General features: G+C 44.1%; 1 protein-coding gene across 1 annotated transcript in view; it reads left to right on the top strand.

The window, feature by feature from the left end:
* Nucleotides 1-25,056, top strand: part of LOC142475748 (protein CEPU-1-like) — a 34,327-nt gene extending 9,271 nt beyond the window's left edge. Inside the window, exons 4-6 of the mRNA XM_075581484.1 lie at nucleotides 7,849-7,884; nucleotides 9,897-9,929; nucleotides 18,599-25,056. Of these exons, the coding sequence (XP_075437599.1) occupies nucleotides 7,849-7,884; nucleotides 9,897-9,929; nucleotides 18,599-18,717 (188 nt within the window). The 3' untranslated portion in view covers nucleotides 18,718-25,056. The remainder of the gene's footprint in view (nucleotides 1-7,848; nucleotides 7,885-9,896; nucleotides 9,930-18,598) is intronic.
* The last annotated feature ends 587 nt before the right edge of the window (nucleotides 25,057-25,643 follow it).

Consider the following 25,643-nt stretch of genomic DNA (forward strand, 5'->3'; position numbering starts at 1 on the left):
CTTTCCAACGCCCTGCGCTTGGGGAGACAGGCAAAACTGATTTCTAAGTACGCTGAAGGGTCATATGACATGGCAACAACGAATCACAGAGAAGCATTCAGCAAAACAAATCAGAGTTACCCCCTCTCCTGTGTATTTGGCTTCACTGTCTCCTTACTCTCTTTTCTTCAGTGTTTTTTATACCCGGCCTATTTATAAAGAGCCAACATGTTCAGCAGAGGGGTATAGTGGATCGACAGTTGTTACATTACCTTAAGTGGCCTCCCGCCCGCGCTCGCAAATGCAGCTGGACACGCTAGCGTTCTTGCTCAGAGAGTTGATGACGTCATGGCGCTCAAGCATGACCGCGCGTCACGGCACCGTGGCCGCAGCCTTAGATTTCATGAAGATTCAAGCAAGATAAGGATCAGCAAGGGAGTGTGACAGGGGGACGCCATGTCACCAAAGTTTTTCACATTCAATTGGAAAGAAAAGGGAATTATAATCAATGTTGCATACTTAAGTCACCTATGATTTGCCGATGATGGGTTGTTACTTTTTGGCATTAGTCCAGAAGACCTTCCTCAACAAATCAAACTCGCCAAAGAACATAAGAAGGTGTCTCCATTGGAACCTATGGGGGAAAAAGGTGGGTAGTATAGTGCTAACAAGTGAAATATATATATAATTAGTGTGTATACTGAAAATAGTCACAAAATAATAGTGATGGGTGGCTGCCAAAATAGAAGACTGATTACCTATGTCAGAAACAAAACACCAGCATCTTTCAGCTCCGTCCCCGTGGGAAAACATTTTGGGACTACATCTGCATTAATATTTGTTTGGAGTGGCAAAGACATTTGTCACATCTCGAACTCGAAACGGTTGTATATATTACACCTGTACAGCATTAGCTATATTGAACCAGGACTTTAAATATCAGGCGCCGGAATAATCATCTCTTTTTTACTCCATTGGAACCTAAGCAAAGGATGTTCAACTAATGTCAACTCTACAAATTAAAAAATAAATAGATAGGATCCTTTCGAATTAAAACAATAGGAGCATGATGATGGCATGGAACAGATTTGGAAGAAACAAGACAATCTTTCACTGTGCCTCAAAAGAAAAGGGTTTTGACAAGTGTATCCTACCTGTGCTCATGTATGAACCCTAAAGACTGTTCAGATGCTTCTGACAACTCAAAGAAATATTGAGAGGTGCATGCTAGGTATTACTCAGAGACAAGAAAAAAAATGAATGGTTCGAAACCAAACAAAAGTTTGTGACATTTACACAAGGGTTAAGAAATTAAAAGAGCAGGGGGCTAGATATTTTGAAAGAAGAGAAAACCATCATTGGACAGGGATCGTACTCAACTGGATTCCAAGGGACATCAAAAGACCAAACAATGGCCAAAAGTAAGATGAGAGAATTAAATCAGAAATTCCATTGGCGCAATGTGGCAAAGAGAGGCTTGCAGTAACCGCAGTACCCAGAAGATCATTGGGTAGGACTTCATTCATCATTGGATCAACAAAGGCTGAAGATGATGATGATATATATAAAAATAGAAGAATCCCTATTGCGCAGACTCTCCCTCACTCCAGGAAACAGGTAATGGGTCTTGTAGGCAAAAACACCTCCTTGCAGCATGTGTCAAATGGGTGTTCCGCTCACCCAAAGGTGAGACCTGACAGGATCTTCAAAGAAAAGAAGAAAGACACACAGTGCACCAGAGGTGAGTATCCAAGTATGTATATTAAAACACGCATAACGGCCTACTCTCCTATTATAAGGCAACTCAATTTAGCCAGATACTAGCCTGGCACTCAGAGACAGGAAAAGAGATGGGTGGAACTGGAGGCTGAACTGCTTGCCCCACTGGGAGATCAATTCAATTGAGATCAATTCTGTGGTCACCAAGGATCTCCCCCCAAAAAATCAAGTGGTTGTTTGCCCTTGATATCTCACAATCTGAGTTTGTGGAACAAAAATAAAAAGATCTCAAAGCTCAGTCTTGAAAGATCAGGATGACACCACTATATTTTAATCCAAAGGTTTCTCCGGGCATGACGGGGTCCGTTTCTGAAGCATGGAGATTAAGGGGGATCCACAGGATAGTGGATGTTATGGACACGGACAACTCCACAGTCCACATTTCCCTTCGCCATCCTCAGGGACGAGTTCGATCTCCCAAGTGGTGAAATCTTCAGGTACCTACAGATCCAGGGGTTTGTTCAGGGAGGGTGCCTACCCCCACCCCTGACATTTTTCGAGACATTGTGCCGCAAGGCTCCATCCCAAATAGGGTTGACATCGTCTATTTATTCCTCAATCTTTCTCCCTTTTATAGCTCAGTGGCAGAGAGATTTAGGCCAAACTCTGAAGCCAGAAATATGGGGCGAAATATTTGAAGCAGCGGCCACAAGCTCTATATGTACGCAGATTAAAGTAAATGCTTATAACGTTTTATAGAAATGGTACCTAACCACAGAGCGTATGGCCAAGATGTATCCGGGCACGTCCCCTATGTGTCCTAAGGGATGCGACCAACATGCCCCGTTTATTCACATTTGTTGGTTGTGCCTCGGGGTGATGGAGCTATGGAAAATGACTCACAGTCTGACGCAGAGAGTTCTGGATTATGACTTCCCTCTTGACCCATGGGTATGTCTTCTAAACAAACCTCAGGAGAACTTGGATAGATACCAAAATAAACTTATCAGCCATATAATGACAGCATCACGCTGTGCCATAGCAGAGGCATGGATGAGCCTGAGCCTGCCGGTTCTTAATCAGATAAGAACAAGAATATGGTACTCTCAAAATGGAGAGACTCCCTGGGATTCTGAGAGACTCTTGCTCAAAGTTTCAAAAGGTATGACAGCCGTGGCTGATTTATGAAACTCTCAACACGCAGGGACACCCACCCATAGATCAGTCCAATGTCCTCCAGTGAGGCCCTCTCTGTTTTCCAGGTTATCCGGATGGACAGTCAACCCAAAAATTTAAGACAAAAAGGGGTTATGAACAGAATTGATCTAAATTGATGTTGAAGGATATATATATATATATATATATATATATATACAGTGTTCGACAAACCTATACATTTGCTCGCCCCGGGCGAGTGGATTTAACCCCCGGGCGAGTAAATATTGGACCAAGCAGCACACGTTTGGTACTAGGTGGCGAGTAGATTTTTTGGTGATTTGTCAACCACTGTGTATATATATATATATATATATATATATATATATATATATATATATATATATATATATATATGTATATATATATATATGTATATATATGTATATATATATATATATATATATATATATGTAAATTTACTTACTTTTGCCAGTGGTCATGTAATATGTATTTTTCCCATATGAAGTGTGCTCGTCAGGAATGTTGCAACATTCCTTCCCCGCCCCCCCTAACCACTCTTTGATTTCTGTATCCCCCCACAACTGTTGGAAAAACGTAATAAAAACTTAAGTGAAAAAAAAACCCATACATAACGTGTATCAGAACCTTACATTTAAAATAATAAAAATGCCCTCAGCTGAAAATCCAGAAAGGAATCATGTCATCCCATTCGTGCGTTACACACTGTGATGTGGCGTGTGCCCTCTCTCCTGTCCGCCTAGAGTTGTGGTGCACTAGGGCCTGCCTGAATTCCATCTACGGACTCGTTCCTTTCTGGATTTTCAGCTGAACGCATTTATATTATTTTAAATGTATGTTTCGGATACACGATGTGCGTGTTTTAATACTCCCCTCTGGTGCACCGTGTGTTTCTTTATATATATATATATATATATATATATATATATATATATATATATGCCATTTCGCTAAAAAAAATAAAAGATTGGAGATGTTTTTAAATCGGGAGCCACGCTCAGACCTGCGTTATAAGTGGATCCGCGCTGTAGTGGGTCACACTATATCGGGGTTGAGCTGTATATATATATATATATATATGATACACAAAAAGTTCCACATGTGCTAGACTCCTTGACTTTATCTCATGGATAAATTCCGACAACATTGATGATAACTTGCCCTTTTCTGCTCACTCACCATGAAGTTTCAGCTGGATCTCAAAAACAACGCGGAGTAAAGACAGTGCACTAAGGGCAAGTAGAAGAATGTGTAATACAAAAACAAAAAGTATCTAAAACATACAATTCAGAACTGGAAGAGTCGCTTCACACACAGAAGTCCAACTGTGTGGGGAGGTGATGCAATGGAGACCATGTGCACTGGGTTCCTAGATCAACCTGCACGCCCCTGGTCCTACGTGAATGCAATCAGTTCTGACGCAAAACATAAGACGTGAGCCTCAACGCGTTTCACGTGTTTTTTTTATATATATATGAGATAAATATACATCACTGAGAGAAAGGAACACAGCACAATATACTATGTGGATTACAAAACGGAGATTGTAGTCCAACAAAAAACAACGTTGCGGTTCACTTTTAGACCTTCAATGGGGCAGTGTGCAATCATGGACGGACACCAACATTTACACAAAGGCAAATGGAAGTCAAGGACCAGAAAATCCCATGAATATAGGGGCCACAGATGGGTCCTGAGGGTTTCTAGGTAACCAAGTGCATGTAAACAATGGGGTGAAATACGCCAATGGTAGTTTTAAGGTGTCGTGGAAGAACAAATAAAGAATGTGCAATAAAATCTATTGATGTCTGAGTAACGAAGCAAAAAGATACATTACTGCAAAATATCAGCATCAGATAAACACTGTGTGTGGCCATCATGTCACATAGTAAGCATATTAAGCACTGCAGCTAAGTAAAGTAGATGAAGCACAAATGATGTAACGGACAGAGGTAATTTCTGAAACTGCATGGAAAGAAAATTATAATCAATAGAACACCTTTATCTAATGCTGAAGCAAAAATGAATATAAATGTGTTACTAAAATTGAAACGGGGGAGCGGTCAATATATGGGCATGGTTCTAGCAAAATATTGTCAAAAGGGAATCTTATAGTGCAGGGATGGCCTACTCCAGTCCTCAAGGGCCACCAACGGGTCAGGTTTTCAAGATATCCCTGCTTCAGCACAGGTGGCTCAGTCATAATGATTGAGCCTGAAGCAGGGATTTCCTGAAAACCTGACCTGTTGGTGGTCCTTGAGGATTGGAATTGTCCACCCCTGTTAATAAAGAGATGTTGCAGCTCATAGCATCAGTAAAATAACACTTAGACTTAGAGAAATAAAGTGAAACACAGAGAAATAAGGCAGCTTAAATCATAGGCAGCCTGCATGTAGATACAGGCAGTGGAAGTAGTTTCATGTCTCATCAGGTATAAGTAACAGTAATCACAGGGCTGTTAGGGTCTACAAAAAGGAATGTTAGTGATCTAAATATGCTGCAACCCGGAGAGCAGCGGTGGTTTCATGCATTGATTCCAATCAATCAAAGTCCATAGTCTAGATCAGGCATCATTATTGCAAGGTGTATATTAGAGGCAATTATATCATATCATGTGGTCGAAAGACTGATGATCTATCATGCGATTTTAATGAGCGTCGGGGGCCGATGTAAAGAAATCCAGTTTAACCTCAGTTACACGAAACAGAACGTTTGGCATCAATAGTTTTTATTGCACATTCTTTATTTGTTCTTACACAACATATTAAGGATACACTTGGTGGGTTTCAGCACTCTGTTTACATGCACTTGATTACCTTGCTACCTAGCAATACTTGGGACCAGCTTGTGGCACCTGTATTCCCAGGCTTTTCCTTCCCTTCACTACCATTTGCTTGTGTACTGTATACTTTTAGGTGTCCCTCCATGGCTGTACATGGGCCTGATGAAGGTCATATAATGAGCTACTATTTTTTCCAATTTTTTTCTTATTAATGGGCAAGATGGGAGGAGGAACTTTACTATAAAAAAGTAACCCTTTCTTTACTCCCGACCACATTACCACATTGTGATTCGGTGAGGGAAGTGATCATTGGTGTCAATGCTCATCAGATATCTTCATGTTAGCCCCGGCAGCACTCCAGAAGCAGATAGCTGCCTCCAATGCCCAAAGCCACTCCTGTCCACCAATGGGATCAAATGTCCCATCCCAAACCCCCTGGGCATATCAGAGTTGCAGGGGCAGGGAGGCGACACTGGTGTATTTTGTATTTTACCTTTTCAATGTAAATAACGCTAATCACTTGTAGTGATCCGAGTTATTTAAGCTCATCTGCACTTCATTGAAGTGCAAATCAGCCCGTGTAGTGACAGTCGGGAGAGATGGATTTAAAGCCCTGGCAGGTGCACGGAGGGACAGACAGGGCAGAACGTACCTGACACGTCACAAGCGAGTGCTGGTTCTTATCATGTAATCTATAGGGCACCGAAAAGCTGAAGTAGCAGCGTAAATGTGCAGGCTTTTGACCATTGTGATGAGTACTTCTTTTTTATGGTTTGAAAAACTAAAATGTGTATATTTGTAAGTTGTTTTTTTTTTGTCTGTGTTGCGCTGAAGTATTTATGGTCTATGTTTTAAGTACTATATTTTAAGTTTTATTTCCGTGCAGCTACCACACCTACAGTAGTGCCTCTCCTAGTTGGCATGATTTGCAAAGATATTGGTACACATGAACATTCAAGGCAACGTATGTCCCTAGTTCCAGCGTGACTTTGGTATTCACCAAATTTGATGTGTAGTAAGATCTATAAAATTGTTTTCACTTTGCTTCACTAATAAGTATTAGAACTTTTACAGGATCTACATTGTTGTTTATTTAACTAGTATATATATGTTTTAGTTATTTTTTCCTGTTCCAACCGGCATCTTATATAATAAAGTGAGATTCAGAACAGGGAAGTAAAATGCAGAGGATATTTTATAAGTTCTAGTTATTTCACTAAGCTGTACTGATAAAGAATAATGGTAAAATGTTAATAGGATTAATACCTAACTGCTCAGTTTCACCCGTTGCTCTCACAGTGACACTGTCATATTCTATTGAAGTCCCATTGTACTGTAAGAATGAGTAGGATACCTCAAGATAAGATGGAAACACTGTTACATCACTGGGTTTACTAGGGCAAGGAATTATGCGTGCAAACTTTAATTATTGTTTCAGTAAAAGGTGGAGATAGCTAAATATTTTAAAGATGAAATTAAGTGTGAGGACCTCCTGACAAATTATTTTGGTATTCAAACTACTGTACTGCCAACAGGCTGTTCCAGTCATACCACAGTAAGGAGGCAGGTGTGTTGTAGGAACTTCTTTTAGAACACACTTGTTATGACTGGAAGGTCAGATCACCCAGTAGATCCATGATAGAATGTAGGGTGTTGTCTACCTTCTGTACTACATGACACAATATGGTTTGTGATTCTGTAAGATATCAGCTGCACTCAGATTTTAACTTTTTATGTATATTTTGGGCATGCGCCAATCAAGCAAGGAGGGTATTTATCAAAGTCTCAAAGCTATAAATATGGGAAAAACTGGAGCAGAAATCTGTGTCAGATTTATCAAATGAGATCATGCCATTCACAGATACTAACGATGCAGGAAAGAACATGTAGGACCCTAGTGAAGGGAATAGGTCAGGTGAAAGCATCAGACAATACTGCAACACAGATTTTTATTGCGACAATATTTCTAGATAGTCATTGCGAGTGAGTTAAAAAATATATGGTAATGCAGATTTGAAAGTCTTTCTTTAGATAGATTTAGTCCAATCCTGGTGTAAGTCAACACATGTCACGGTGCAAAGAGTATTTCCACTCTTTTTTTTTTTTAAATAATGTTGTGTAAAAGTCAAACTTTTTATTCTCCCACCCCATATCTCCTTCCCACTTTGTAGAAATAAGACAGTCCACCCGCTCAACCTTACTGCAAGGTCAGTACAGCTCCAGTATGTGCCCCATGTGCTTTGCTCATTCTGTCACACCCCTTGTGCCCTTTTTGTGCTCGCATTGAGCCACTCTGTGTCTGTGCTAAGATCTTTTATGCCCATGTTGATCTTTGTTTGCCCACTTACCTAGTGACTATCTCCCGCTCATGCCCTCCTATATATCTTGCACTGACCGTATGTGTGTTTTTATTTGATGCTTTGGTGGGAGCAGGGAATTCACAGGGCTCCAATAACAGCTATCGTTGCTCGATCAGCATTTGCTACCATTCAAGTCAGTGGTAGTAAAGAGCAGTGTCAAACTGGATACCTGTTATTGGAGCTTCGTGAATCCCCCTCCCTTACAGATATGCCGTCTCTTGCCCTCTTTACTTTATACATTAACCTGCCTGATATGAGCTCCTGTTCTAATTCTTTGTGCACTCTTGGCCAACCCGTACTCGGACCACTGTCATTTGGGATCATTTAGCACCTCCTGCTCAAACCCTGTGTCCCCTTCGGGGATACTTTTTGCCTCTTGCGTTCACTCTTCACCACTTGCATACCATCTCTATTATTCACCTCCCCTGTTCCTCCTCTGTACTTCTTCAGTGTGACCATTCTCCTATCTGAATGTCTACCTCCCTACCCCTTCTAATGATTTACTTTCTTAGTGATTTCTGTTCCGGTCGCATCCCCCATACTTATGCTCCCATTGTTTATTCAAAAATCCTCTTTTCGATATGTCTTTACTGGCTCTCCAGTTGTATAATGTTTTATTTGTGTGCATGGGAACAATTCGTTATGCGTTTTCGTTTTGTGAAGGTGGTGTGGGTGGAGGGGAGGAGGTGATAGAAGATAATGCTGTAAATATCCTCCTATGATCTTCTCATGTACTGTATGTCTACGCAGGCATGTCAAGTGTCACTCATTTAGAGTGAGTCTCACTCATTGCCCTTTATCATCGCCCTCATTATGCTGTGAAGTTGTTTCGCTGTTCTGGAGACAATGTTAATTGCATTCATTTGAATACAGTTGAACTTTTCTCCAGGGTGGAGAAGCAGCTTTGCAGCATACTGAATAAGAATATAGACTTTCAAGTTTCCACGTTCAAGATCAGAGTTATCTTATTCAAATGTTTCTGTTTAAAACTCCAAAATCTCAGGCAGTTTGGATCTTTGAGACACTAAAACTATTACTGTGTACATGTTTTCCCCTCCCTTGGGTCCATTATGATTTCTACAGCCATATACTCCACTATCATATGCAGTCTAAGGTGTAGCTAATTCCATTGGAGCTACCTCTCATTGGACATGAAGAGTGGCAGCAGGGTGTGCACGTTATGTATATAAATAACGCGCTATTCAGTGCTACAGTAACTTTAAGTCATACTGTTCCTGCTGTGCCAGGAAGCTACATATAAAGGATTGGAAGGAAATGGGCAGGGATAATATATAAATATGATGAGGTTTGTGACTATCAGATTTTTTTTTGTTTGCCCCTTTTTTTGTTTGAGGTCATCCCTTTAGAATATAAAAAAGAAATCAATGTTTTCTGGACCTCATTTTATTAGCAATCAGCATTAATTATTAAATGGTTTAAACAATGTTATTTCCCATTTACGGTACCTGTAGCATAGTGCAGCTGTGCATCCTATTTTAGGCTTGCTCCGTGTCATTTAGAACCAAAATTTGGGATGAGATGATGCTGACATGCTGCTGATGCCCCTAATAAATAAATATAAATAAATATATATATATATATATATATATATATATATATATATATATATATATATATATATACATACATGGGGCCTGGGTGCTGTTGTAAGAGAGTAGGGAGAACAGAAGGGTGGCACTCACAGAAAACATATCAAAGATGTCGAGAGCAGGATGAATTGTATTAATCTTTTAGAGAAACCAAATGGTCTCCCGAATTCTTTAATATTGCTCTAGTACTGGCAGTAAGCGTTCCATATTGCCCTTCCTCCCTAACTACCCGTTGTTTTTGGTTTTTAGAAGAGACCACAGCTGCCCTGACCCCCCTTAAAGGTTAGTAATGCTGTACCCCTCCCACTGCCTCTCTTTGCGAGCCTTCCTGCACAGTCTCTCACGTTTCTTTCTGCATAGTGTGTCCTACCTTCATTGCCCTCCCCCCTTTAATGTGGGGAGAAGTTGTTCATACACCGTGTGCTATAGATTACATGTCATTCAGTTGAATGGAAGTGAATACATACTGTAGTTATTTTTCTTGCTCCTTCTCTTCACAATGAAGGAGGGCAGATGTGTGTTCTGTTTGGACTATCTATGTGATCTCCTGGTCTCTTCACTTTGTCTTATCTCACTCTGTTTCATGCTTCTCCTTGTGTCCGAAGCTTCACTCCACTGCAGTCTGGAAGCCCTCTTCATTCTCTGCCAGGTCTCTTCACCTAGCTTTCTGGTCATGCTCTTTGCACCCCCTCCTTGCCTCATTTCCCCCCCGCTCTATGCCTTGCTTTATATGTGCAGTCACAGTATGTGCTCACTCTTTGCCTCATGCCTCGTGCAATCTGTTTGCATCATTCCCTGGGCTCTCTTTGCACGTTCCTTCAGCCTTTTGCTCTTTGCCTCACTTTTGTTCACAGTCTCTTTGCCTTGTTCCCAGCTTGCTCTCTTTAGCAAGCTCTGAGTGGTCTCTCGGTGCTTGGGAACGATGTCACCTTACTCCCTGTGCGATTTCTTTGCACTGTCCCCTATGTTCCCCTCGTACCTCACTCTTTCCCCGGGATTTTGTGTTGCGCACTCTCATCCTTACACTCTGCTAAGAAATAGACATGTTGGTCTCATTACTTTGGCCCCTTTACATTCTCTCTGCCTTCTCCCCATGCAGTCTCACTTCATTGCCCTATATGACGTTTCTTTAACATTGCCTCCTGCACAGTCTATTTTCCATGTTCTCGATGCAGTCTGTTTAACTTGCCCTGTGAGTACTCTCTTTATCAGTCTTTTTGCATTGATCTCAGTGCAGTCTCTCTCCTTTGCCCCCTGCGCAGTGGCTTTCGCTTGCTGTCTTGTGAATTGTCTCCCCCTTGTGATCCTGCACAGCCTGTCTGCCTTATTACCCTGTGTGCAATCTCTCCTTTTCCCCTGCACAGTCTCCCTCCCTTGCCCCCTGCGCAGTCTCCCTCCCTTGCCCCCTGCACAGTCTCCCTCCCTTGCCCCCTGCGCAGTCTCCCTCCCTTGCCCCCTGTGCAGTCTCCCTCCCTCCCCCCTGTGCAGTCTCCCTCCATTGCCCCCTGCGCAGTCTCGCTCCCTTGCCCCCTGCGCAGTCTCCCTCCCTTGCCCCCCTGTGCAGTCTCCCTCCCTTACCCCCTGCGCAGTCTCCCTCCCCCCTGCGCAGTCTCCCTCCCTTGCCCCCCTGCGCAGTCTCCCTCCCTTGCCCCCCTGCGCAGTCTCCCTCCCTTGCCCCCTGCACAGTCTCCCTCCCTTGCCCCCTGCACAGTCTCCCTCCCTTGCCCCCTGCACAGTCTCCCTCCCTTGCCCCCTGTGCAGTCTCCCTCCCTTACCCCTGCGCAGTCTCCCTCCCCCTGCGCAGTCTCCCTCCCTTGCCCCCCTGCGCAGTCTCTCTCCCTTGCCCCCCTGCGCAGTCTCCCTCCCTTGCCCCCTGCGCAGTCTCCCTCCCTTGCCCCCCTGCGCAGTCTCCCTCCCTTGCCCCCTGCGCAGTCTCCCTCCCTTGCTCCCCTGTGCAGTCTCCCTCCCCCTGTGCAGTCTCCCTCCCTTACCCCCTGCGCAGTCTCCCTCCCCCCTGTGCAGTCTCCCTCCCTTGCCCCCTGTGCAGTCTCCCTCCCTTACCCCCTGTGCAGTCTCCCTCCCTTGCCCCCATGCGCAGTCTCCCTCCCTTGCCCCCCTGCGCAGTCTCCCTCCCTTGCCCCCCTGTGCAGTCTCCCTCCCTTACCCCCTGCGCAGTCTCCCTCCTCCCTGTGCAGTCTCCCTCCCTTGCCCCCATGCGCAGTCTCCCTCCCTTGCCCCCCTGCGCAGTCTCCCTCCCTTACCCCCTGCGCAGTCTCCCTCCTCCCTGTGCAGTCTCCCTCTCTTGCCCCCTGCGCAGTCTCCCTCCCTTGCCCCCTGCGCAGTCTCCCTCCCTTGCCCCCTGTGCAGTCTCCCTCCCTTGCCCCCTGCGCAGTCTCCCTCCCTTGCCCCCCTGCGCAGTCTCCCTCCCTTACCCCCTGCGCAGTCTCCCTCCTCCCTGCGCAGTCTCCCTCCCTTGCCCCCTGTGCAGTCTCCCTCTCTTGCCCCCTGCGCAGTCTCGCTCCCTTGCCCCCTGCGCAGTCTCCCTCCCTTGCCCCCCTGTGCAGTCTCCCTCCCTTACCCCCTGCGCAGTCTCCCTCCCCCCTGCGCAGTCTCCCTCCCTTGCCCCCCTGCGCAGTCTCCCTCCCTTGCCCCCCTGCGCAGTCTCCCTCCCTTGCCCCCTGCACAGTCTCCCTCCCTTGCCCCCTGCACAGTCTCCCTCCCTTGCCCCCTGCACAGTCTCCCTCCCTTGCCCCCTGTGCAGTCTCCCTCCCTTACCCCTGCGCAGTCTCCCTCCCCCTGCGCAGTCTCCCTCCCTTGCCCCCCTGCGCAGTCTCTCTCCCTTGCCCCCCTGCGCAGTCTCCCTCCCTTGCCCCCTGCGCAGTCTCCCTCCCTTGCCCCCCTGCGCAGTCTCCCTCCCTTGCCCCCTGCGCAGTCTCCCTCCCTTGCTCCCCTGTGCAGTCTCCCTCCCCCTGCGCAGTCTCCCTCCCTTGCCCCCCTGCGCAGTCTCCCTCCCTTGCCCCCTGCGCAGTCTCCCTCCCTTGACCCCTGCGCAGTCTCCCTCCCTTGCCCCCTGCGCAGTCTCCCTCCTCCCTGTGCAGTCTCCCTCTCTTGCCCCCTGCGCAGTCTCCCTCCCTTGCCCCCTGCGCAGTCTCCCTCCCTTGCCCCCCTGTGCAGTCTCCCTCCCTTGCCCCCCTGCGCAGTCTCCCTCCCTTGCCCCCTGCGCAGTCTCCCTCCCTTGCCCCCTGCGCCGTCTCCCTCCCTTGCCCCCTGCGCAGTCTCCCTCCTCCCTGTGCAGTCTCCCTCCCTTGCCCCCTGCGCAGTCTCCCTCCCTTGCCCCCTGCGCAGTCTCCCTCCCTTGCCCCCTGCGCAGTCTCTCTCCCTTGCCCCCTGCGCAGTCTCCCTCCCTTGCCCCCTGCGCATTCTTCCTCCCTTGCCCCCTGCGCAGTCTCCCTCCCTTGCCCCCTGCGCAGTCTCCCTCCCCCCTGCGCAGTCTCCCTCCCCCCTGCACAGTCTCCCTCCCTTGCCCCCTGCACAGTCTCCCTCCCTTGCCCCCTGCGCAGTCTCCCTCCCTTGCCCCCTGCACAGTCTCCCTCCCTTGCCCCCTGCACAGTCTCCCTCCCTTGCCCCCTGCGCAGTCTCCCCCCTTGCCCCTGCACAGTCTCCCTCCCCCCTGCGCAGTCTCCCTCCCCCCTGCACAGTCTCCCTCCCTTGCCCCCTGCGCAGTCTCCCTCCCTTGTCCCCTGCGCAGTCTCCCTCCCCCTGCGCAGTCTCCCCCCTTGCCCCCTGCTTAATGTCTTTTCCTCATTCTTTACTATGTATAACACATACGGAACAAAAGGATTTTAAGGGTTCTCTTGCATTGCATTGATAAAAGCAGACCACAAAGAACTCTAAATTCCAGCGGTCCTGCTCACCCTCTGCATAGTTTCATGCTCTTTAGGCTGGAAGATAATTAACTCTGTGTTTGTCTGTCTTTGTATCTCACACCCTTAAAAGTCAATGAAATAATGTGTTATATTGTTCTAACAATTGTCATTTTAATCCATAATAAAACTAATAATTATAGCAATGACTTTTACATATCATACAGTTGTACACACTATAGGTGCACAATGTCACTATGCTGCAGAGCTGCCAACCAACTTGTCAACACCAGGGACGCATTCACATAATGTCACATAAATGTGGTCCTGGCTTAAATGGAAATGTCCTCCAACTACAGAAGCCCGTCTCACAATAGGTGACCTCCAGTTGTGTACCATTTTAGCTATTGTAACCCATAAATGTTGCCACCACACAAAAGGGTGAATGCTTCCCTAAGCAGGAACATTGCGGACTCCCAACTAACCTTTGCTCAATAGATAGAATTCATCTTTGCCAGGAATGTAATTAGGTATCTTTTAAGAGAGTTCAATAAATAATCAAAGTGAACATGCCCTGTGGATCTGGAGTCCGTGATCTGTTTGAAGCCTCAATGGATTTCTGTATTTGACATGTCTAATAGCACCACTCCAGTGTATCCTCCCGCAGCACTGCCGTTGCTTGGCAGTGATATTCCATTCTCTCAATAGCGTACAGGGACTGACAGACAGACAAGGCAGAGGGGATTCCTGTGCATGAGTACCACTATATACAAGGGAAGGTGCATGTTTTACGTACACCAGTGCACTTCTATTTCTTTATTGAAGGAATTACATTTAAAGTCAATTGTGCTCAAACATATATGTATATTCTATGGCCCACCAAAGATGTCTTCCTATGTAAAAAGCTCCAAGAATGAGAGCAATGTCATAAAACAAAAGACATGTACATAAGTGCTTAATGGTCAATTTAGCATGGTACTGTAGTTGGCATGGATTTTAGAAACTTGAGTGATTGGTATTGGCAGCCATTGTGTAGGGAGTGCTCATATGAAAGAATAGCAGGAGTTGTTCAGCGGTTAATCGGCTCATGTCGTAATGGAACTATTCACATATAGATAGCTTAATTTGTATTACTTTTATTAGCGTAATTCTTACCATCAGGTTTGATCTGGCGCTACAGGTGAAACTGCTGGTTATCGACCGCATCACGAGACAAAACCCTGGCCAATTCGCCGAAAACTCCATGAGGTGGGCCACAGCAGGCTGTAATGGCCCATCGGATTAACACAGCGGGGTCCCTGCATTTAAATGGGACACACGCTGTGTTAATCCTACCGGGCTGCACCTGTCTGTAAGAGACGCGCAGTAAGAGAGAGACTGAATCAGTCACTCCCCCTGCGCCTCTAACAGGAGATCATGGGGCTTTTATTTTAATAATACAGAATTGTAGCAAGGTGTCTCCGGAGCTAAACTGCATTGATTTCAGCTCTATGGACCTCATGCTTCCAGTGTCACAGGCCTCGGTATGGGGTGCCGGTATCCCGTGGGCCATGTTTAAATTCGGCCCATGTGATCGGGGGATTTAAACAAACCAGAAGGATACCGGCACCCCATAACAGGGCCTGTAACTCAGGAAGCGGAGGGTCCCCGGACCTGAAATCAATGTGGTTCAGCTCTGGAGACTCCTGCTACAATACTGTATTATTAAAATGAAAGCCCCGTGATCTCCTGTTAGAGGCGCAGGGAGAGTGACGGATTCCGTCTCTCTTACTGCGTCTCACACATGCAAACATTATGAATGTTACAAATCAAAGTGTATTATTATCCAATGATTGTGCCATTAAAAGGATAGAATTGGCAGGATGAAAAGAGAAAAGTAAATGCAATTGTGATATATATATATATATATATATATATATATATATATATATATATATATATATATATATATATATATATATACATACATACATACATACTGTATAATGCTACATTTAGGGACAATGCAAGGATCAAGGGTCCTCTATGATAATGTCAGGCAAATCAGGGGGTTCCCGTGCTGAGATGAAGACACTTATGGCAGAATTACAGGTGGTCTGTGACCTTTGCTGGGTGGACTATTCTGTTTGGTAAATCCTGATCCAGGTCTGCCTGAACTTGCCCGTAATGTTTTTTTCTGCACGGGTGTGACCCCTTGTCCTAAATGACCTTCCATTTCACCTTCAGCCTCAGTAACTCACAATCGACCAGACATACTTAATGGAGGAACCAATCACAATTTACAACATATTATGTCCATAATATAACATAATATAACATTGCTACCCCTCAGATTGGCTGCAGGAAACATAGTTAAAGATCCACCTTTGTTGCTCATACTGTACCTCTTACACTGTTACACATCAATTCAGAGACATGTACATTTCTTCTTGGTGTAGCACTAAGAAACACAAGGGGTTGAGGATCCTAAGGAGCTCCCCCCCCCCTGAAGTGTTAAATATGAAGAGGGGTATGTTTCTAAGATGCAATTTGATGCCGTACAATCATTTTCTTACGTGTCAATTTGCACAAGCATCAAGATCTGACGGCTGTGTGTGCTGTCATGGTAAAGTGATACATTTAGAGATTACCTGTTACACACACCAACTTCAATACATCCCATTTTAATATTGTACAGAACTACTTCCCCCCCCCCCCCCCTCCACCATCCAGGATGCTCCAGACAAACTCCCCAAACTGCTCACTGTTTGAAATAGAGCAATGTTCATGCATAACACCGGCATACAATGAGGCAAAGGTTTGCAACATGAAATGCTCTTACTCTAGGATTCCCCAAGTCCTAGTGCGGAGTACCGCACTCTGTCCGGAGATAACAGCCATTCAAGTCAATGGTAGCTAACACCGGATCAGGTGCGATACCCCGCGTCAGGTGCGATACCCCGCATCAGGTGCGATACCCCGCATCAGGTGCGATACTCCGCATCAGAACTTGAGGAATCTGCCCATTAGAGTCAAATGAACATTGTAATTCTCATTTGCAACCGTTGATGATGTAAATCCCCTGAATTATTTCTTTTTTTATTTATTTTTTTAACTCAGCAGCTATTGTAAGTTTAATGGTTAAACTTTAGTGTTACATTTGTTATCCTCTAAATAGAATTTCAAAAAATATGTATTTATAATTGTCTTATTACATTTATTATGCGTGTTTTTTTTTTTAATGCACGGTTTACTGTGCTCCTGGGTAGAGTTGGATGTACACACCTCCTACTGTGGTCTAGATATTACATATGAAATCTTACATACATGGCAGTTTGCTTACCTCCATCTAGTGAATCCAGCTTGAATATAAGCTCTAATTTGATGTAGTCATTATCATATGGAATGTTACCCTGCTCGTGCTTCTTACCACACTCACAAAGGACCCCAGTCTGGACCGAAATCTTGACAAACAAGCATTGGAACATTTGAAGTGGACACTATATTTGCTTTGTACTGCTACCCACCACAAGCATAATGCTACATTTCCATGCAGACCGCTTCACAGCTTTGCATAACCCCTGTATCCAGCGATACACTAACCCCGGCGTTCTCAACTCCAGTCCCCAAGACCCCCCAACAGATCAGGTTTTAAGGACTGAGCCACCTGTGCTGAAGCTGGGATATCCGTAAAACCTGAACTATTGGGAGGACTTGAAGACGAGTTGAGAACCCCTGCACTAACCTCTCAATGTATATGTACTGTGTAACCAGAGGCATGTCACTTATGGTCATTTAATAAATCTAGCGTTATACTGTATGTGTCTCTCGCTCTATCTACTGTGTCTACTTGACAAGGCTCCAAACCTCAGAAAGTCCCAAAGAAGACTGTTCAACAAAATCCCTTGGTTTCAAGAGAGGGGCAACCAATAGCACCACGTTTGTCAAAGAAGAGAATAATCTAATTGGAAACAAGGGTCTTTTTTTTCTTTGATAAATATGGTTTTTGTGAGTATCAAGTTGGCTTAAGTGTGACCTCCAAAGAAGCAGCAGCCAGAATACATGAGATCGTGTTTATTTTACCATTTTAGTGACATTGCCACGTACATAACTGGAAGGGGATGGTGTAACCTCCCACTTCCATTCTGGCATGGGTTGTGCTTAATTTGCTACAGATTTATTTGCACCATTTCAAACCAGGCATGCATTCCTCTGTGCTGAAATAGATATAATAAAACATGCCGCCAAAAGCAAAAACAAACCTGATTTTAATTGCCTGCGTCATAAGAAAAATTGGCAGCCAATTGGCTTAAAAATGATAAGATTTCCCTTTTTGCCCTAAGCCATGTTTACTAAAATAATGTTTATTAGAGCTTTCAATCTAAAGGGAAGAAACATGTTTGTGATTTCATAGAAGAAGAAATAATATGGAAGATGTGAGATAACGTGCACACTTTAAGTGCTTTTCATATTTTCAGTAGCTTTGTTTATTTATTCCAGCTCAGTCACCGGTTGATGGATTTGTGCATAAGAAATAGGGTTAGCACTTGTAAACACATCCTTAACCTCTATTAGCTACATGGGCCAGTATTCCAACATGTGTTAATTGCAGGGAAAATTGACCAGTGAACCATTCTGTTTGTCCGCTGTAGGGGTAGGTCAGTATGCTCCGAAGCTGCAGTTCGGGCCACGTTCAGACCACAAATCCCCAATGATTTCATTGGGAATTTTGGACCCAAAACTATCCGAATGGCTGCTTCTGAATACAGACTTTACCCCCTTTGTCTACCTTTGTCCTGTAATTTCTTTTGTTTCTTTGACATGTTCTCTTCTCCCTACTCCTTATTTGTCCATCTTTCTCCCCATTCTCCCATTGTGCTCTTTCTCTCTCTCTCCCACTATCTTTACTCCTCCACTCTCCTTCTCCCTACTTCATATTTTTCCATACCATAGCTTTCTCACTTCCTGCTCTTTTGCTTCCTTACTCTTGTTGTGCCCTCACTTATTTCTGTCCCCTCACTTCCTTTTTGTTCTCTCGTCTCTCACTGCCCCCCCCTGTATCTCTCCTCTCTTTGATTTTCACAATTTTATGTCTGTTTCTTTTCATAGGCCCTGGAGCCGTTCACGACGGGAACAGTGGTTCACCTCAGTGCCCTGTCTGCGCACCTCTGTCTCTCCTCCTTTACCTGCTTCCTTTCTCTCTTCTGCTCCCCCCTGCCCAGTTTTGACACATGCAAAGCAGCGTCAAAAATCCTCAGTGGAGGGGAACAAAGAAACAACTACAAAAAAAAAATCTAAAGTAAAAAAAAATAAAATAATAATGTAATAATAAGAAAAGAATTTACAAAAGCTGATGTCGCAAAATAAATGGAGAAAAAAAAGCAACCCCTTCCCCCTCCCCCGGAGATTGTTTGAAAGATAAGAGAAAACACCACACACTGCGCCTTCTCTGTGAAGGGACTCGTGCAAGAAATGGCCAGAGGCGAAAGGGGCGGAGCCATGGACTGGGCTGCGCCAATCAACTCGCCAAAGCCGACGACCATGAAAAACGTGACTTTGTTCTACACATCACTGAGCATCCGGAGCAGAACACCCCCGCCCCCCCTCCCACCCCCCAGATCAAACAAGTCATGGACTGTACCATTCCACCTAATCAGCCAAACTTTATCACTCTTTCACTGTTGGGAGGGGGTGATCTGCAGAGCATCGCGCAACCCTTTGTCTGAAGAAGACACCTGCAGTGAATGGCTCAACCCCACATATTTGCTGGGAAAACCAGCGGAGCAATACTTAACCCTTTCCCTGCTGGAGAGAGATACTGTACATGCAAAGAGACATTTTTCTCCCCAGCAAGACGGGGGTTAATAGAGCGACAACCTGCAGGTTTCTTCTGGAGGAAAGGGGTCACATTTTATTTGCTAGATTGTGTTGGTTGTTAGCGTGGAACGCGTGCTGTGATGTTGTAGGATGCTGTTTATGACATAATGTGTCCAAGGGGGATGGTTTTCTTCATACATCAGTTGGAAGTGGCAGAAAATGGAAAATTTCAGTTAGGAATGTTTACTCAGAGCTGCTGAAGTATACAGAGCTTATCACCTCTTTGGTGGAATTCAGACCCTGTCCCGTCAAATGCTCAACACAGAGCCTGGTCCCACTAGAACTGAACAGCTCAGGAAATAGATGCAGAAATACACACGCTGGAACCGATTTGAAATAACAAATATCCATGCGGATAGGTGCATGGATACAGAAAGTGGGCAGACTAGGGGAATGTTGCATAGGTGAAGAAACTCACACCACTTGTGCAGCATAGTTGAGGATTAGGCACATGGAGATAGAAACTAGCTACACCAGGGATAGTCAGTTCAGTGCATGGGTATATGAAAATAGAGATTAACTACACCAGGCCTGGACACCTCCATGAATCAGTACATGGATAAAGAGCCTGACGCCATCAGCTCAGGGCTGTTACATAGATACAGAGAATGGCACATCTTGTGGTGAACAGTTTATGCAGCTCATAGGATGGGTACAGGTGTATATAACAAATGCCCCTTTTAAGGTTAGGCATTTAAAGAGTTAGATATACTGTATATGATAGCTTCCTGCAAGAGTGTATGGATAAGGAGTTTATCTAGTAAGGCTACATACTGAACACTTACATTTAGAATAGTGCAGTTGCAGAGATGGAAGAAGATATTCAGTACCCGTCATCTCTAGGATCTAGACATACAGAGCTTGCCACCTTAAAGAAAGCACGAATGAGGGATGTACTGACCACAATCTCTGTTCTGGTTGTTACAATGAATCAGCATACTGTATGGATAAACAACCTGGGTAGACTAGAAAAGGTATTGGCATATGGTTACACAATTGGGCAACCACTTGATCCTTGCCATTGACAACATCAGACAGTCCTGGTTTGGCAGCTGTAGACATAATGCAGTGTACCCATATGGAAAACCACAGTCCTCGTTTGGCAGCTGTAGACATAATGTAGTGTGCCCATATGGAAAACCACAGTCCTCGTTTGGCAGCTGACATAATGCAGTGTACCCATATGGAAAACCACAGTCCTGGTTTGGCAGCTGACATAATGCAGTGTACCCATATGGAAAACTACAGTCCTGGTTTTGCAGCTGTAGACATAATGCAGTGTACCCATATGGAAAACCACAATTTGAGGTATTAAAGCAGGATTTGCCACACAGTCAGGTGTATTATGGGATCTTAGGAGTCCACAGCAGAAAAACAACTGCACAATTCACTGAGTGAACCTGAGTCCCTCTCTCGCTGATGTATGTCAATGCATATATATGTCTGTGTGAGGATAAGGGGGTGCTGCTCTGTGTACACACAGTCCTTTATTTGGGCAATGATACATTTATTAACTGGTGTGTGAAGCACTTTGGGAAAAATTAGTATAATATGCATTTAATTAATATCATTAGTGTAATTATTATTAATAATAACCCCCGCACAATTAGAAAGAGCAGCTGTGCATATCTTACTGAAATTACCAACTCTAGGCTATTTCCAACTTTAATGTTCAGGAATCCTGTCAACCCATTCACTGCTGGAGGAGTTGTAAAGGAAAGCAATGCAGATTGGTCTATATGTATAGAAATATAGTGCTACTTGTGTGTCTACAACTGGGGATACAAATAACTCCCATGTTTGATGTCATTTTTCTATATGCTCCACACATCAGTCCATTTCTTTTCAATAGTCATACAGTATGTGAAATCCATTCTGGGATGAGGGGATCATGTCTACCCACAACTAGTAGATCTCTTAAATCCTTTGCTCCCAAGGGGCAAGCAGCATTTAACTGAGCAGCACAATGTTGGCCGTTTGGCAGCACACAGTTAGGATTTTCTTAGATCAGGATAGCCACTGCATGTCAAGGGTCAAGTGTAGGTCCCCAACCTAGTAGGGTGCTCTGCAATCCATGCCTCGCTCTGCTGTCCTCCAAATGACCCCCTTAGTTCACTCACTGACTGACCATTTTTCAGTTCTCTCTTGCTCCCCTGCAGTATCACCAAAGTTCATTAAGAGTCTGTACTCATTCTAAAAAGTATATAGGGGCTTGAACTACAGCAATGCAGTACCAGAGGGGTCTGCTAGGGGTTAATACTTGCTATTTTGCAATGAAGTTTGATTATCCCTGTTGCCTCTGTACTGTAGATACAATAGAAAATATGTGCCCATTGCCTACAGTGGGCTGTAAGGGGTCTCCCAGTGCTACTGCAAATGGTGCCTTAAGGCAGAAGGTGTCTTATGGAACAGCACCACTTAGTAAACATGGCCCTATATTTAGTGTTGCTCTATGTATCAAACACATTTATATTAATTATATTGACAGTATTGTAATGCAAAAGTGATAAATGAGCCATACCCTTACTCAACACTACAGTATAATAATGAATATGGCCACTTAAAGGACGCTGTGTGTTTGTGAGCAAACCTTTTTTTTACCCTCCTTGTACAAGACTATTACGTATTTTGGTAACAGGTTTGACTAACTCAACACTTTCAACCTAACGCAGCAATATCTTCATAATGGCAATAGAACTTTAGCCAAATATAATGAGCATCATGCAATCTAAAATATTAATTGACACTTATAACCAGTTATAGGAGAGTCCTTCCTATACTTAGCTTTTTCATAATGGTGTCTAAAAGGATTCGATTGAAAATAGTTGAAATGTTTTATAAGATCTAACCCCAGTATTTTTCTTTTACTCTGCAGGGAAGTCCCTCTGGCAGAAAAGTGGTTAACTTAAGACTACTTTATTTTGTAGCATGTGAGTTTATTATTAGACGTTTCCCAAAGGGGGGGGGGGGGGCTACTGGATTCTATACACACCCCATCTTTCTATACACACCAGAAACCCTGACGTGTTCAAGAGCATGGAGGGAAAGCCAAATATAAACTGAGATATGTTGCACTCCTTAATGGGAATGCAAAGCTTCTCTCGCTTATCCTCAAAGTATCTCAGCCCAGACCATGTATTTTAGGGGAACAACCTACTAGTCTTCTATACATATACAGTATAAAACGCACACGTTTGTCATTTAGCAAAATCATAAATTCTTGCTCAAATCTGATGGTGCTCTTTGAGGTTGTTGATAATAACATAATAGGTAGGTTTCACCAGTGTAGGGGTATTCGCATTACTGATTGGTAGCCAATTTCCTTTCCAAAAATACTAATAGGAACTTAGGCAAATATCTGTTATCCTGGGACTGTCATGCTCGGGGCCCTTATTCATTCTGAGGCACTGCGGCAACAGTGATCCCATAATTGGCGTTTGGCTACATCAGAATCTGTATGAATCCTTGGCCCTTGACAGCTGCAGAGTATATTGAGGAGGCTGACAGTGTGAAGATAACTTTTAACATTCAGACCATTACCATATAATCACCTTTCCATTTGAACACTCTGGGGCTTATTTACAAAGCCTGACTTGCTGTAGCCCGAGCTTTAAGCCCATTGACATAAACGGTCTTCTTGTGTGTGCTGCAGCTGACTTGGCTCTATGAATGAGCCCCTTAGACCATACTGTACATAGAAAATGTGTAAAAGAACGAGATTTGAATTGTTGTTCACATTGAAGTTGCCTACATAATGTTTCTACTTAGGGCACCTAAAAACATAACCCCACCACAGGGTTACCTGTGATCACTGAGGACTTAAGAAATCCCATTATTTTAATTGTTCCTTATGTTATTTCCTTTCATGCAGAGCATTGCATTTACAGCTCTGCCCAGCAGAGAAGAGGTTGACTTAGCAGCATTGGTTAAATGCGCGTTTCCTTTCTATCACACAGTATATATATATTATATATATTTTATATTATTTTTCTGGTTTATTTCTGTTAGGGGATAATTTCCTTGTGTGTACTGAGCTCCCTGCTGCATGCTGTACATGGAATCTCGCTGTGTCTGTAGAGGGGTAGGCCCTCCCTCGTCGCGCTGTGTGAGCCCGCTCTGGATTCCTGGGGTTTCTTTACATGTGAAGAAATTTATAAAACAAACAACAACAAAAAACACACAACAAAGACAAATGTTTTTTTTTTCTGTCTCGCGTCGGGGCTGATTGGGAATTACCAAGGAAACAAATGGGAAGTGCTCAGTGGCCTGTTCATGACTGTATGATTCGCGGTGAAGAGAGGAGGCATTTGAACCCGCATTTTATCAATGGTCTTCATGAACCAGTTCATTGCTAGAGATATTAAAGCATCTGTGACACTTGGGCCTTTACAAGTCCCCCAGTGATTGCATGAACCTGTCTGCTGGGTTCATACAGTTCTATTTGATATCTTCTAGCCCTGTAGAGTTTTTATAAAGGGAAACTACACTGGAAGTTGCCCCCTACATGACTGTATACATTTACTGTAGGTACATATGGTCAAAATGAATGTATATTAACAACTGAACTTTGTCGAGAATGAGAGCTGGCTAACTTATGGCAAAAACCAGACCAGGTTACTAAGGGTCATTTCTATCTTGTTACTACAGACCTGTCCACTATCACAACTATGGATGCGTCTCAATCATCTTAAGCACTGGTGTCTCAAATTTCAACAGGGCCTTCCTCTTATCAATGAATATATTTCTATTAATATATCATTGTTTAGCCCAGATATCTCAAGTCCATCCATATTGGTCCTTTAAACAGCTCTGCTGCTGAATGTTGACTAATTCGTACACACGTTTTTTTTAATCTGGTTGATTTTGTCCTCTTATAAATAGCCAGGCTAGAAGCATTAAGCAAAAATGCTAATTTCCTTTGGCCCATTCACTGGATCCCTTGATTATTAATGTCATTACATACTCTAATGCTGGAATTGATCGGTTTACCCGCAGGAACTGTTAGGAGTTCAGCTACCCTCAGGTAATATTATCCATACAGAGCTTCATGTACTGTTGGGAATATTATTGCCTTGTTAGATATTAAAGCGCTATTTATCAATGGTATCACAATCCCTTAAGAATAGTTGTCCTGGTAGCAATATTGTGATCAATACTGTAAACTTTTAATGATGTCAGTTTTCCCCACTTCTCAAAATGCCAGTCTAGAAGTGGTTCTGGTCTTAATGCAATTTGCAGTGGCACAATGACCCTCTCACAAAGCCTACATTTCTACCGGCAGTGCCCTGTGGACTTATGTTAGTGTTACAAATACAAGGCAGAACTGAACTGTAGAAGCGGAGCTGCGGAAAGGAGATCCCAGGAGCGACTTTTTTCCCCTTCATGATCAGAAATAAATAGATTCCTTTCTTGTTTAATTTAATAAGCTCAATAAAAATCTCCTTCAGAAATCAGCTGTTTTATTAACATGCAATGATCTTGTTAAGTGCTTCCTAGAGAATTTCTTAATTTAATCTTCTAATCTAAACTTTATGAATTTTCATCTCCTAGAGTGATCTGCGTGTAATGTGGCAAAGAGAGGAACTCTCTCTGGCAGGGAGCCGAAATGTCACATTCATCCACCCAACACATACACAGCTCTGCTGCTGGCGTCCCTTAATCCTTCCTGCAGCACAGGCTGTTACATAGTATGTTACAGAACCGAGCGAAACGTGGTGTTCTGTCTCTGGATCTCACCCTTACAGCTCACTCTGCTACTCCTGTACTGATCACTCTGCTACTCCTGTACTGATCACACTGCTATTCCTGTACTGATCACTCCGCTACTCCTGTACTGATCACTCTGCATCTCACCCTTACAGCATACTCTGCTACTCCTGTACTGATCACTCTGCTACTCCTGTACTGATCACTCTGCTACTCCTGTACTGATCACTCTGCTACTCCTGTACTGATCACTCTGCATCTCACCCTTACAGCATACTCTGCTACTCCTGTACTGATCACTCTGCATCTCACCCTTACAGCATACTCGGCTACTCCTGTACTGATCACTCTGCTACTCCTGTACTGATCACTCTGCTACTCCTGTACTGATCACTCTGCATCTCACCCTTACAGCATACTCTGCTACTCCTGTTCTGATAACTCTGCTACTCCTGTACTGATCACTCTGCATCTCACCCTTACAGCATACTCTGCTACTCCTGTTCTGATAACTCTGCTACTCCTGTACTGATCACTCTGCTACTCCTGTACTGATCACTCTGCTACTCCT

This window comes from Ascaphus truei, unplaced genomic scaffold (genome assembly GCF_040206685.1).
Source record: "Ascaphus truei isolate aAscTru1 unplaced genomic scaffold, aAscTru1.hap1 HAP1_SCAFFOLD_1362, whole genome shotgun sequence".
Taxonomy (NCBI): domain Eukaryota; kingdom Metazoa; phylum Chordata; class Amphibia; order Anura; family Ascaphidae; genus Ascaphus; species Ascaphus truei.